Source organism: Triticum dicoccoides, chromosome 6A, assembly GCF_002162155.2.
Source record: "Triticum dicoccoides isolate Atlit2015 ecotype Zavitan chromosome 6A, WEW_v2.0, whole genome shotgun sequence".
NCBI lineage: Eukaryota > Viridiplantae > Streptophyta > Magnoliopsida > Poales > Poaceae > Triticum > Triticum dicoccoides.
This window is the reverse complement of record NC_041390.1, coordinates 32,510,635-32,526,120: the sequence shown is the minus strand read 5'-3', so window position 1 is coordinate 32,526,120 and position 15,486 is coordinate 32,510,635. Positions and strand designations below refer to the sequence as shown.

The 15,486-nt window shown below is 46.0% G+C and overlaps 1 protein-coding gene across 2 annotated transcripts; it reads right to left on the bottom strand.

Annotated features, from left to right (window-relative positions):
* Nucleotides 1-12,694: 12,694 nt before the first annotated feature.
* LOC119314312 (cytochrome P450 76M5-like) lies at nucleotides 12,695-15,036 on the bottom strand. Of its 2 annotated transcripts, none has more exons than XM_037589044.1 (2): nucleotides 13,430-15,036; nucleotides 12,695-12,956 (listed from the first exon to the last, which is right to left on the bottom strand). In XM_037589044.1, the coding sequence occupies exon 1, from the start codon at nucleotides 15,005-15,007 to the stop codon at nucleotides 13,487-13,489; it is 1,521 nt and encodes a 506-aa protein (XP_037444941.1). In that variant the 5' UTR covers nucleotides 15,008-15,036; the 3' UTR covers nucleotides 12,695-12,956; nucleotides 13,430-13,486. The 2 variants fall into 2 exon arrangements, with proteins under 2 accessions (XP_037444941.1, XP_037444940.1); XM_037589043.1 differs by having other exon boundaries at nucleotides 12,695-12,944; nucleotides 13,418-15,035.
* Nucleotides 15,037-15,486: the final 450 nt, after the last annotated feature.

The following is a 15,486-nucleotide window of genomic DNA, read 5'->3' as shown; positions in this document are numbered from 1 at the left end:
CCGACCGGCCCTATTGGCGCGCCAAGGATGAGTCCTCCTCCTAGTAGGAGTAGGACTCCTACTAAGAGGGGGAAAGGAAGTGGGGAGGGAGAAGGAAAGGGGGGCGCCGCCCCCCTCTCCTAGTCCAATTTGGACCAAGGGGGAGGAGCCGCACGGCCCACCCTGGATGCCCTTCTCTCTCTCCACTAAGGCCCATATGGCCCGTTACTTCTCCCGGGGGGTTCCGGTAACCCTTCGGCACTCCGGTTTTCTCCGAAATCACCCGGAACACTTCCGGTGTCCGAATATAGCCGTCCAATATATCAATCTTTATGTCTCGACCATTTCGAGACTCCTCGTTATGTCCATGATCACATCCGGGACTCCGAACTAACTTCGGTACATCAAAAACTCATAAACTCATATAACTGTCATCGAAACCTTAAGCGTGCGGACCCTACGGGTTCGAGAACAATGTAGACATGACCGAGACATATCTCCGGTCAATAACCAATAGCGGAACCTGGATGCTCATATTGGCTCCCACATATTCTACGAAGATCTTTATCGTCAGACCACATAACAACATACGTTGTTCCCTTTGTCATCGGTATGTTACTTGCCCGAGATTCGATCGTCGGTATCTCAATACCTAGTTCAATCTCGTTACCGGCAAGTCTCTTTACTCGTTACGTAATACATCATCTCGCAACTAACTCATTAGTTGCAATGCTTGCAAGGCTTGTGTGATGTGCATTACCGAGAGGGACTAGAGATACCTCTCCGACAATCGGAGTGACAAATCCTAATCTCGAAATACGCCAACCCAACATTTACCTTTGGAGACACCTGTAGAGATCTTTTATAATCACCCAGTTACGTTGTGACGTTTGGTAGCACACAAAGTGTTCCTCCGGCAAACGGGAGTTGCATAATCTCATAGTCATAGGAACATGTATAAGTCATGAAGAAAGCAATAGCAACATACTAAACGATCGGGTGCTAAACTAATGGAATGGGTCATGTCAATCACATCATTCTCCTAATAATGTGATCCCGTTAATCAAATGACAACACATGTCTATGGTTAGGAAACATAACCATCTTTGATTAACGAGCTAGTCAAGTAGAGGCATACTAGTGACGTTTAGTTTGTCTATGTATTCACACAAGTATTATGTTTCCGGATAATAAAATTCTAGCATGAATAATAAACATTTATCATGATATAAGGAAATAAAATAATAACATTATTATTGCCTCTAGGGCATATTTCCTTCAGTCTCCCACTTGCACTAGAGTCAATAATCTAGATTACACGGTAATGATTCTAACACCCATGGAGCTTTGGTGCTGATCATGTTTTGCTCGTGGAAGAGGCTTAGTCAACGGGTCTGCAACATTCAGATCTATATGCATCTTTCAAATCTCTATGTCTCCCACCTGGACTAGATCCTGGATGGAATTGAAGCATCTCTTGATGTGCTTGGTTCTCTTGTGAAATCTGGATTCCTTTGCCAAGGCAATTGCACCAGTATTGTCACAAAAGATTTTCATTGGACCCGATGCACTAGGTATGACACCTAGATCGGATATGAACTCCTTCATCCAGACTCCTTCGTTTGCTGCTTCCGAAGCAGCTATGTACTCCGCTTCACATGTAGATCCCGCCACAACGCTTTGTTTAGAACTGCACCAACTGACAGCTCCACCGCTTAATGTAAACACGTATCCGGTTTGCGATTTAGAATCGTCCGGATCAGTGTCAAAGCTTGCATCAACGTAACCATTTACGATGAGCTCTTTGTCACCTCCATATATGAGAAACATATCCTTAGCCCTTTTTAGGTATTTCAGGATGTTCTTGACCGCTGTCCAGTGATCCACTCCTGGATTACTTTGGTACCTCCCTGCTAGACTTATAGCAAGACACACATCAGGTTTGGTACACAGCATTGCATACATGATAGAGCCTATGGCTGAAGCATAGGGAACATCTTTCATTTTCTCTCTATCTTCTGCATTGGTCAGGCATTGAGTCTTACTCAATTTCACACCTTGTAACACAGGCAAGAATCCTTTCTTTGCTTGATCCATTTTGAACTTTTTCAAAACTTTGTCAAGGTATGTGCTTTGTGAAAGTCCAATTAAGCGTCTTGATCTGTCTCTATAGATCTTAATGCCCAATATGTAAGCAGCTTCACCGAGGTCTTTCATTGAAAAACTCTTATTCAAGTATCCCTTTATGCTATCCAGAAATTCTATATCATTTCCGATTAGTAATATGTCATCTACATATAATATCAGAAATGCTACAGAGCTCCCACTCACTTTCTTGTAAATACAGGCTTCTCCAAAAGTCTGTACAAAACCAAATGCTTTGATCACACTATCAAAGCGTTTATTCCAACTCCGAGAGGCTTGCACCAGTCCATAAATGGATCGCTGGAGCTTGCACACTTTGTTAGCTTCCTTTGGATCGACAAAACCTTCCGGCTGCATCATATACAACTCTTCTTCCAGAAATCCATTCAGGAATGCAGTTTTGACATCCATCTGCCAAATTTCATAATCATAAAATGCGGCAATTGCTAACATGATTCGGATAGACTTAAGCATCGCTACGGGTGAGAAGGTCTCATCATAGTCAATCCCTTGAACTTGTCGAAAACCTTTTGCGACAAGTCGAGCTTTGTAGACAGTAACATTACCGTCAGTGTCAGTCTTCTTCTTGAAGATCCATTTATTCTCAATTTCTTGCCGATCATTGGGCAAGTCAACCAAAGTCCATACTTTGTTCTCATACATGGAACCCATCTCAGATTTCATGGCTTCAAGCCGTTTTGCGGAATCTAGGCTCACCATCACTTCTCCATAGTTCGTAGGTTCATCATGATCTAGTAGCATGACTTCCAGAACAGGATTACCGTACCACTCTGGTGCGGATCTTACTCTGGTTGATCTACGAGGTTCAGTAGCATCTTGTTCTGAAGTTTCATGATCATCATCATTAGCTTCCTCACTAATTGGTGTAGGTGTCACAGAAACTGGTTTCTGTGATGTACTACTTTCCAATTAGGGAGCAGGTACAGTTACCTCATCAAGTTCTACTTTCCTCCCACTTACTTCTTTCGAGAGAAACTCCTTCTCTAGAAAGTTTCCAAATTTAGCAACAAAAGTCTTGCCTTCGGATCTGTGATAGAAGGTGTATCCAATAGTTTCCTTTGGATATCCTATGAAGACACATTTCTCCAATTTGGGTTCGAGCTTATCAGGTTGAAGCTTTTTCACATAAGCATCGCAACCCCAAACTTTCAGAAACGACAACTTTGGTTTCTTGCCAAACCACAGTTCATAAGGCGTCATCTCAATGGATTTTGATGGTGCCCTATTTAACGTGAATGCGGCCGTCTCTAGAGCATAACCCCAAAACGATAGCGGTAAATCAGTAAGAGACATCATAGATCGCACCATATCAAGTAAAGTACGATTACGACGTTTGGACACACCATTACGTTGTGGTGTTTCGGGTGGCGTGAGTTGCGAAACTATTCCGCATTGTTTCAAATGTACACCAAACTCGTAACTCAAATATTCTCCTCCACGATCAGATCGTAGGAATTTTATTTTCCTCTTACGATGATTTTCAACTTCACTCCGAAATTCTTTGAACTTTTCAAACGTTTCAGACTTATGTTTCATTAAGTAGATATACCCATATCTGCTTAAGTCATCTGTGAAGGTGAGAAAATAACGATATCCGCCACGAGCCTCAACATTCATCGGACCACATACATCTTTATGTATGATTTCCAACAAATCTGTTGCTCTCTCCATAGTACCGGAGAACGGTGTTTTTGTCATCTTACCCATAAGGCACGGTTCGCAAGTACCAAGCGATTCATAATCAAGTGGTTCCAAAAGTCCATCAGTATGGAGTTTCTTCATGCGCTTTACACCGATATGACCCAAACGGTAGTGCCACAAATAAGTTGCACTATCATTATCAACTCTGCATCTTTTGGCTTCAACATTATGAATATGTGTGTCACTACTATCGAGATTTAATAAGAATAGACCACTCTTTAAGGGTGCATGACCATAAAAGATATTACTCATATAAATAGAACAACCATTATTCTCTGATTTAAATGAATAACCGTCTCGCATCAAACAAGATCTAGATATAATGTTCATGCTTAACGCTAGCACCAAATAACAATTATTTAGGTCTAATACTAATCCCGAAGGTAGATGTAGAGGTAGCGTGCCGACCGCGATCACATCGACTTTGGAACCATTTCCCACGCGCATCGTCACCTCATCCTTAGCCAATCTTCGCTTAATCCGTAGTCCCTGTTTCGAGTTGCAAATGTTAGCAACAGAACCAGTATCAAATACCCAGGTGCTACTGCGAGCATTAGTAAGGTACACATCAATAACATGTATATCACATATACCTTTGTTCACCTTGCCATCCTTCTTATCCGCCAAATACTTGGGGCAGTTCCGCTTCCAGTGACCAGTCTGCTTGCAGTAGAAGCACTCAGTTTCAGGCTGAGGTCCAGATTTGGGTTTCTTCTCTTGAGTAGCAACTTGCTTGCTGTTCTTTTTGAAGTTCCCCTTCTTCTTCCCTTTGCCCTTTTTCTTGAAACTAGTGGTCTTGTTGACCATCAACACTTGATGCTCCTTCTTGATTTCTACCTCCGCAGCTTTCAGCATTGCGAGGAGCTCGGGAATAGTCTTATTCATCCCTTGCATATTATAGTTCATCACGAAGCTCTTGTAGCTAGGTGGCAGTGATTGGAGAATTCTGTCAATGACGCAATCATCTGGAAGATTAACTCCCAATTGAATCAAGTGATTATTATACCCAGACATTTTGAGTATATGCTCACTGACAGAACTGTTCTCCTCCATCTTGCAGCTATAGAACTTATTGGAGACTTCATATCTCTCAATCCGGGCATTTGCTTGAAATATTAACTTCAACTCCTGGAACATCTCATATGCTCCATGACGTTCAAAACGTCATTGAAGTCCCGATTCTAAGTCGTAAAGCATGGCACACTGAACTATCGAGTAGTCATCAGCTTTGCTCTGCCAGACGTTCATAACATCTGGTGTTGCTCCAGCAGCAGGTCTGGCACCCAGCGGTGCTTCCAGGACGTAATTCTTATGTCCAGCAATGAGGATAATCCTCAAGTTACGGACCCAGTCCGTGTAATTGCTACCATCATCTTTCAATTTTGCTTTCTCAAGGAACGCATTAAAATTCAATGTAACAACAGCACGGGCCATCTATCTACAATCAAACATAAACAAGCAAGATACTATTAGGTACTAAGTTCATGATAAATTTAGGTTCAATTAATCATATTACTAAAGAACTCCCACTTAGATAGACATCCCTCTAATACTCTAAGTGATTACGTGATCCAAATAAACTAAACCATGTCCGATCATCACGTGAGATGGAGTAGTTTCATTGGTGAACATCACTATGTTGATCATATCTACTATATGATTCACGCTCGACCTTTAGGTCTCCGTGTTCCGAGGCCATATCTGTATATGCTTGGCTCGTCAAGTATAACCTGAGTATTCCGCGTGTGCAACTGTTTTGCACCCATTGTATTTGAACGTAGAGCCTATCACACCCGATCATCATGTGGTGTCTCAGCACGAAGAACTTTCGCAACGGTGCATACTCAGGAAGAACACTTCTTGATAATTAGTGAGAGATCATCTTAAAATGCTACCGTCAAACAAAGCAAGATAAGATGCATAAAAGATAAACATCACATGCAATCAATATAAGTGATATGATATGGCCATCATCATCTTGTGCTTGTGATCTCCATCTTCGAAGCACCGTCATGATCACCATCTTCACCGGCGCGACACCTTGATCACCATCGTAGCATCGTTGTCGTCTCGCCAATCTTATGCTTCCACGACTATCGCTACCGCTTAGTGATAAAGTAAAGCATTACAGCGCAATTGCATTGCATACAATAAAGCGACAACCATATGGCTCCTGCCAGTTGCCGATAACTTGGTTACAAAACATGATCATCTCATACAATAAAATTTAGCATCATGTCTTGACCATATCACATCACAACATGCCCTGCAAAAACAAGTTAGACGTCCTTTACTTTGTTGTTGCAAGTTTTACGTGGCTGCTACGGGCTTAAGCAAGAACCAATCTTACCTACGCATAAAAACCACAATGATAGTTTGTCAAGTTGGTGCTGTTTTAACCTTCGCAAGGACCGGGTGTACCCACACTCGGTTCAACTAAAGTTGGAGAAACTAACACCCGCTAGCCACCTTTGTGCAAAGCACGTCGGGAGAACCGGTCTCGCGTAAGCGTACGCGTAATGTCGGTCCGGGCCGCTTCGTCCAACAATACCGCCGAACCAAAGTATGACATGCTGGTAAGCAGTATGACTATTATCGCCCACAACTCACTTGTGTTCTACTCGTGCATATAACATCAACACATAAAACCTAGGCTCGGATGCCACTGTTGGGGAACATAGTAATTTGAAAAAAATTCCTACGCACACACAAGATCATGGTGATGCATAGCAACGAGAGGGAAGAGTGTGATCTACGTACCCTTGTAGACCGACAGTGGAAGCGTTATGACAATGCGGTTGATGTAGTCGTACGTCTTCACGGCCCGATCAATCAAGCACCGAAACTATGGCACCTCCGAGTTCTAGCACACGTTCAGCTCGATGACGATCCACGGACTCCGATCCAGCAAAATGTCGGGGAAGAGTTCCGTCAGCACGACGGCGTGGTGACGATCTTGATGTTCAACTGTCGTAGGGCTTCGCCTAAGCACCACTACAATATTATCGAGGTATATGGTGGAAGGGGGCACCGCACACGGCTAAGAAAACGAACAAGAGGATCAACTTGTGTGTCTAGGGGTGCCCCCTGCCCCCGTATATAAAGGAGCAAGGGGAGGAGGCCGGCCGGCCCTATTGGCGCGCCAAGGAGGAGTCCTCCTCCTAGTAGGAGTAGGACTCCTACTAGGAGGGGGAAAGGAAGTGGGGAGGGAGAAGGAAAGGGGGGCGCCGCCCCCCCTCTCCTAGTCCAATTCGGACCAAGGGGGGAGGAGGTGCGCGGCCCACCCTGGCTGCCCTTCTCTCTCTCCACTAAGGCCCATATGGCCCATTACTTCTCCCGGGGGGTTCCGGTAACCCTCCGGCACTCCGGTTTTCTCCGAAATCACCCGGAACACTTCCGGTGTCCGAATATAGCCGTCCAATATATCAATCTTTATGTCTCGACCATTTCAAGACTCCTCGTTATGTCCATGATCACATCCGGGACTCCGAACTAACTTCGGTACATCAAAAACTCATAAACTCATATAACTGTCATCGAAACCTTAAGCGTGCGGACCCTACGGGTTCGAGAACAATGTAGACATGACCGAGACATATCTCCGGTCAATAACCAATAGCGGAACCTGGATGCTCATATTGGCTCCCACATATTCTACGAAGATCTTTATCGGTCAGACCGCATAACAACATACGTTGTTCCCTTTGTCATCGGTATGTTACTTGCCCGAGATTCAATCGTCGGTATCTCAATACCTAGTTCAATCTCGTTACCGGCAAGTCTCTTTACTCATTACATAATACATCATCTCGCAACTAACTCATTAGTTGCAATGCTTGCAAGGCTTGTGTGATGTGCATTACCGAGAGGGCCCAGAGATACCTCTCCGACAATCGGAGTGACAAACCCTAATCTTGAAATACGCCAACCCAACATTTACCTTTGGAGACACCTGTAGAGCTCTTTTATAATCACCCAGTTACGTTGTGACGTTTGGTAGCACACAAAGTGTTCCTCCGGCAAACGGGAGTTGCATAATCTCATAGTCATAGGAACATGTATAAGTCATGAAGAAAGCAATAGCAACATACTAAATGATCGGGTGCTAAGCTAATGGAATGGGTCATGTCAATCACATCATTCTCCTAATAATGTGATCCCGTTAATCAAATGACAACACATGTCTATGGTTAGGAAACATAACCATCTTTGATTAACGAGCTAGTCAAGTAGAGGCATACTAGTGACGTTTAGTTTGTCTACGTATTCACACAAGTATTATGTTTCCGGATAATACAATTCTAGCATGAATAATAAACATTTATCATGATATAAGGAAATAAAATAATAACATTATTATTGCCTCTAGGGCATATTTCCTTCACTCCTTCCTTCCCCCTCCTAGTAGGACTAGGAAAGGAGGATTCCTACTCCTACTAGGAGGAGGATTCCTCCCCCCTTGGCGTCCCTAGAGAGGCCGGCCGGCCTCCCCTCCCTCCTTTATATACATGGGAAGGGGGGCACCCTAGAACTCGCAAGTTGATCATTGATCTTTTAACTGTGTGCGGTGCCCCCCTTCACCATAATCCACCTCGGTCATATCGTAGCGGTGCTTAGGCGAAGCCCTGCGTCGGTAGCATCATCATTACCGTAATCATGCCGTCGTGCTGACGGAACTCTCTCTCGAAGCTCTGCTGGATCGGAGTTCGTGGGACGTCACCGAGCTGAACGTGTGCTGAACTCGGAGGTGCCGTACGTTCGGTACTTGGATTGGTCGGATCATGAAGACGTACGACTACATCAACCGCGTTCTCATAACGCTTCCGCTTACGGTCTACGAGGGTACGTGGACGACACTCTCCCCTCTCGTTGCTATGCATCACCATGATCTTGCGTGTGCGTAGGAAATGTTTTGAAATTACTGTGTTTCCCAACATACAGAACAACTCAATGCAGTTGTTTGTAATTATGCCTGGAGAAATAAATTCCCATTCACAATGGTAGTAAATGGATAGCATGCACATTCTGATCATTGTCCACTTGTGCTTGACACTGAGTATTATGATGGTGATAAGCTTAAGTGATAGGTAGGAGGTATGAATTTTGAATCTCGGTTACTACAGGAAGATATTGTAAATGCGATAGCAATTCCGAGTAGACTATATCAAAAAGTTTAATAAAGAATTAGAAAAACTGAAATGCGGTCAAGTTATAATTGAGACAATAGCATGACCAAAGGAGGTCCAGATCTTTGTGGAAAATTTGTTGGATCGGGAAGAAATATACTGTTTACAAAGAGCAAGAGCCAATTGGCTCATGCATGGAGATATAGAAACACATCATTTTTTCGTAAAGCAGCTACAACAAGGAAGGACATCAAATTAAGAAACTTCAAGATGATTGTTGAAATTGGAAGCAAGGTACAGAGGATATCAATTTTTAATTACTGAGCATTTCTCTAAACTCTTCACGTCGGAAATTCTAGCACCTGATAGGGGGGGGGGTATCTTTCTGTCGGTGAGCCACGAGGGACATGAATGTGTCACTTTCGGGCCCTTATACGACCGAAGAAGTTCGTAAAGACCTCTTTGAAATTGGAGATCTCAAGGCTCCAGGCCCGAAAGTCTTCATGCCATATTTTACTAGAGGTTTTGGATTATGTTGGGTGGTAATATTGTAGAACAAGTTCTTAGAACGGTAAATTCTTGTAGCATGCCGAATGGGTGGAATGATAAGGCGACTGCAATGATCCTGAATGCACTCACAGGAGAAGATAACCCAATTTAGGTCGATCAGTTTGTGTAATCTGTGCTATATAAAATTATTTCTAAGATGTTGGCAGCCCGTCTTAAAGTAATTTTGCCAGGGGAGATCATCCCTACACAGAGTTCTTTTGTTATGGGTCGTTTGATTGCTCATAACGTTCTTGTTGCATATGAGAGCCTTCATGCCATAGAAAATTTTAAAAAGAAGGAAGGAAAGGTGGTGTGTTGTAAAGTTGCATATGCATAAAGCACATGATCGTGCAGAATGGGTCTTTTTGGAAGGAATACTTTTGAAGATGGGTTTTCAAGCAAGTTGGGTCAAGCTTATTATGATGTGTGCCACTTCATTCCAGTATAGAGTTTGATTTAACTCGGACGAAGATGAGAGCTTTAAGGTAACTAGAGGATTCTGTCAGGGGGAACCGTTATCTCCTTTGCACTGAGGGTTTATTAGAGTTGTTGGCACATGCAGAGCAAGAGGGAGAGCTTACTGGAGTCAAGGTATCCCGTGATGCACCTGTTGCTACGAATCTTTTATTTGCGGATGAGTCTCTGATTTTAATGAAAGCCAACTCCCAAAAAGTTGAGTGCTTGAAGTGTTGTGAATGCATATTGTATAGCTTCGGGACAATTGGTTAGTGGCGATAAATCCACTATTTTCTTAAGCCCAAGTACTAGTGTTAATACTAGTGTACAAGTGTGTTCGACACTGTATATCATGACCGAGGCTCTGGATGACAAATATTTAGGCCTCCCAGTGACGGTTGGTCTAGGAAAAACAAATTGCTTTCCATATTTGGTGGACTGTTTATTGAATGGATGGAAGGAGAAGTATCTGCCATCAGGGGCAAGGAGATTCTTACTAAGTCACTAGCACAACCAGTACCATCATATGCAATGTACGTCTTTAAAATTCCTAAAAAAATAACATTTGCAGAGGAGCCATTGACACAATTACACAATTTTGGTGAAGTGATGATGTTAATCATAAGAAAATGTATTGGTTTGCCTGGTGGAAAATATGTGTTCCAAGAAAGAAACGAGGAATGAGTTATGTGATTTGCATTGCTTTAATCTTGCACTTTTAGCTAAACAGGCTTGGAGATTAACTGATCATCCAGATTCTCTTTCTGCTACCATCTTGAGAAGTAAGTACTTTCCGGATGGAGGCCAACTTAATGCTACTCTCACAAAAAAGTCATGTTACACATGGAAACCGATTATGGCAAGGAAAAAGTCATGTTACACATGGAAAACCATTATGGCAAGGGTGAACATTATCAAACGTTCGTGTGTGTGGAGATTATGTGATGGTAAGAACATTAACATTTGGAGCGAGTCCTGGATCCCGCAAGCTCCAGATAGGAGGGTAATTACTAGAAGTGGAGGTCACTTACTATCAACTATTGATCTTATTAACCCTGTTATAGGATAATGAAATGAACCACTTATAAATCAAACCTTCTGGCTTGTTGATTCAAGAAGCATACTTTTCACCCGTCAAAAAAGCATACTATCCATACCAGCCCATGAGATATCTGATTCTATTGCATGGAGCTTGATGAAGACATGAACAACTTATCATTTAGAGTGGGATTGTCAGTTTGGTAATCAAATAATTGAAACAAATGGTGTGGGTGCAATTCGAAATTGCGCTGCCTACCAAAGGTTAAAGTTATTGTATTGAGAAATATACATGGGTCGTTACCATGTTGGGATGTGCTTGTAGATAGACATTTTAAAATCCCTCAGCAATGCCCATCATGTAATCAAAGTGTTGAGACCATAAGCATATTCGGTTTGAATGCAAGAAAGCCAAGGAGGTGTAGAATCAACTTGGAGTTGATGATGTTATCCGCAAAGCCTGTGCCCATTAGGGTGCTGGTGAATTGATTCTTGAATAGTTGATTTGCACCCCTAACGAAGAAGCTTTGGTTCTCGGTCAAGGAAGTTTTCCCATTAGGGTGCTGGTGAATTGATTCTTGAATAGTTGATTTGTACCCCTAACGAAGAAGCTTTGGTTCTCGGTCAAGGAAGTTTTTGTGAGACTGTTGCGATGACAACCTGGTATTTGTTGTGGGAACACCACAAGCTGGTGCACGGTGAGAAAACTCAAGATGCTTCCCAAGTCCCTGTGAGAGTGCTTACTAGGAATTACTTTCAGGCAAATTCACCGAAAGCTAGGCATCAGAGTGAAGTTTTGCTAGGTTGCCGGCATCTTTTGTTTGTGTTCATGTTGGTTGTGTGCACCCTAACTGTGCAGAGGCTGGGTATGTGCTCATAGTATTTATATCCTCTTGATGCTCCATTTAAACCAATAAAATCTACCATTTATTGAAAAAAGAGTGAAGGGTGGTGAAAGCCGAATCAAAACTATGTTGGGAGAGGCTAGGGGTAAGTCAACCCTGAAATAAATTAGGGTCAGTCGATTGTTTTCAGCCTTTAGATTGAGATCCAACAATGCATATGCCTTCTTCTACCTCCGAATCGTTTCCTGTTCATCTTCTCCCAGATCTCACCCAAGCCGCCAGCTACCACCAGCATAACCGCCGGCTCTCCCGCGACCGCCTCGCCGCCCCGCCCTCCCCTCAACCTCCCCACACCGCCGGTCTTGCCACCGTTCCTGCCTATCCCTCTAGCCCCGGGCCTCGCCGGTTTTTTCTCTGGCAAAGTTGCCCCCCCCCTACCACCACCACCACAGTCACCGTCGTCGTTCCTCCGCCCTCACCCCCAACCTAAGACAGATCGTGGGGAAGCTTGTGAAGTAACCCCTCCCCCCTCGCGTGCGCGCGCTCGGATGATGCGGTTGTTTCTTCCTTCCCTTTGGCGCCTCCTTTCTTGTAAGGAAAATCGACTGACCCAAATCAGATTTCCAGGCGACTGGCGTTTACCTATTGTGAACTATGTTAAACTGAATGTTGATGATGCTTTCGATGTTAATTCTCTTAAGGATGCGGTTGGTGCTGTGTTGCGAGATAGTAATGGGAGATTTCTTGCAGCGAGCAATAACAACATCAATTTCTGTGTTAATGCCTTATCAGCGGAGATGACAGCGCTAAGGTTCAGCATGAATCTGGCCTAGACAATATGCGTTGGGAGATCAATCATAATAATATAGTGAACCGCACCAATAAATTTTGATGAAGAAAGTTAAGTAGAGAGTAACACACTCCACCAAATCTTGTAAGATCTAGCGCGATGTGATGTGCTATTAACCAACCTATCGACGAGGCAGTGGCGAGTGGCAGGCAATAATCCAAAGCGAAGCGGCCACACATGACCGACGCGACGTCTACGGAATGTCTGGCTACTGAGATTTCATGAGCAGCTAGTGTAAAGCGGTCGAATGCAGATTCTGTGAGCTTATGCACCCGGGCCTCACTATCCTAACACTCCAATGTTGCTTTGAGATCTGTGCTACACAACTACCTTATTACATGGAATTTTCTCTTTTTTGTTCCTCTCATATAAAACATGTCTTGAACTTCAAACTTTGCAGTACAACATAACTTTGTAACTAGAATGTGAGATAAAACTTTCAGATTTTTTTGTCCGACATAAATATGAAAAATAAGATTTTTTAATCAAAAAAATCTCATTTTGTATATTTATGTTGGACCAAAAAATCTGTAAGTTTTATCCCACATTCTACATAGAAAGCTTTGTTGTGCTGCAAAGTTGAAAGTACAAATACATGTTCTATATGAGAGAAACAAAAAAGAGAAAATTATTTGCACGAATCTTGATGCAGAAATGAGTGGTTGGATAAGGAGTACCCGGGTGCATAGGCTCTAAAACATGTTTTCGTAAAGCGGTCGCATCTCGTCCGCACGATACAAGATAAGATTGCATGCATACACAAGGCTAGCAGCTAGCTACGTGACCATGACGGGGACGGCCCTGAGGGGCACGGCGAGCGTGTTCACGGTGGTGAACTTCTCGGTCACGTCCAGCTCGTCGGCCGCCACGCCGTCCGGGAGCCGCCACTCGAACGCGTGCAGCAGCGACGCCAGCACGAACGGCACAACCCGCTCCGCCATCGGCAGGCCGGGGCACAGCCGCCGCCCGGACCCGAACGGGAGGAACTCGTAGTCCTTGCCCCGGAACTCCACCGCCCTATCCGCCGCCTTATCCAGAAACCTCTCCGGCACGAACTCGTCGGGCCTCTCCCACGCCGCCGGGTCCCGCATGATCGCCCACACGTTGAAGATCACCGTGGCGCCCCTGGGCACGGCGAAGCCGCCGATCTCCACGCCGTCCTCCGCCGCCTGGTGCGGCAGCATGATCGGCGCCACCGGATGCAACCGCATCACCTCCTTCACCACGGCCTGCAGGTACGGCAGGCTCGCCGCGTCAGGCTCCTCGAGGGTGTCCGTGTCGACCTTGCCGCCGAGGACGTCCTCCATCTCCGCGCGCGCCTTGGCCATGGCGCGCGGGTGCCGGAGCAGCTCGGCCATCGCCCACTCCACCGTGATGGCCATCGTGTCGGTCCCGGCCGCGAACACGTCGAACAGTATCACCGTCACCTTGTCGCGACCGATCTTGCCTGCGGAAACGAGCTCCAGCAGCGAGTCCAGGAAGTCGCCGTGCGCGTGCTCGCCCGTGCACGACGTCCGGGCATCTGCCAGGCGGCGGTCGATTATGCCGTCAAGTATGCCAAAGACCTTCTGGTAGCGCGCCCCCGCCCAGCGACGCCAGCCCTGCAGGTCCAGCGGCCGGAGGGAAGGGAAGATGTCGGAGACGTTGGGCTTGCCGAGCGCGGCGATGATGTCCTCCACGACCTCCCGCAGCTCACTCGCGGACTCTCCGCCCACGTCCACCACGTCGACGGAGAAGAAGGCGCTGGACACGAGGTTCAGCACGCCGCCGTACACGGCCTGCCCGACGTCCACCTCCTCCCCCACGCAGCGGCGGAAGTAGCCCACCATGTCGCGCACCTTGCGCTCGCGCACGCCGCGCGCCACGGCGAGGCCACGCGGCGAGAAGACGTGTGAGGCCACGATGCCCCGCAGCGTCTTCCAGAGCGGGTCGGAGCTGGGCAGCCAGATCATGGACCGCCCGGAGTTGCCGACCGCGTTGGCGGCGTCCGGGACGGCGCGCGCGGCCAGGTGGCGGTCGTACCTGGTGAAGGCCTCCCGCGCGGCGTCGTGGGAGGAGACCACCACGGTGGTGACCATGCCGAGCTTGAGCTTCATGACGGGGCCGTGGGCGCGCGCCAGGCGCGCCAGCGTGTGGTGCAGGTTGCCGCCCAGGTCGAGCAGGTTGCCGACGACCGGGAGCGGCGTCGGGCCCGGAGGCGGCCGTCGCCCGGTGCCCCCGCGGCGGGCTGCGCTGGTCAGGTAGTAGAGTAGCGCGGCGGCGAGCGTCGCGCATAGCAGCCAAACCTCGCTCTGCATGGCTGGTATGCTCAGGCAGGAGGCTGCCCGGTGGCCTTGTATAGTGACGACACGATAGATAGAGTGCTGGTGCGGGAGTGCGATGCCGTTTGTTTGGTCGAGAGAATTTCGTGGAGGTTTTGCCGGTGTGAGAGTGATGTTTCTATCCAATATCAAATATTAGTATATGACAATGTCAAATGTTAGCATCAAACCAATTATGCTCAAGATGTAGATAGATAGGCAGCCGTTGCCTCTCCTCGCTTGTTTTTTTTCAGCTTTTGCATAATTTTCGTCATAGCCCGTCACACTATGTGGTTATCTTGTTTTTTGGGAGAGTAATGCTACATTCACAGGCATTTACAGACATTTTACGGGGCTGGCGGGCGCACCCACCAATTAAAATCAAGCGAAAATTCTAAATGCACGGACCGGTTACTGGGTTTTACGGGCATATTCCAAACTAATCCCCCCCCCCCCTCCCTGATTTTCAGTGGGGG

What these genes read in the sequence shown, in the direction of transcription:
- LOC119314312 (XM_037589044.1), bottom strand. Translation starts at nt 15,007, where the DNA reads ATGCAGAGCGAGGTTTGGCTGCTATGCGCGACGCTCGCCGCCGCGCTA.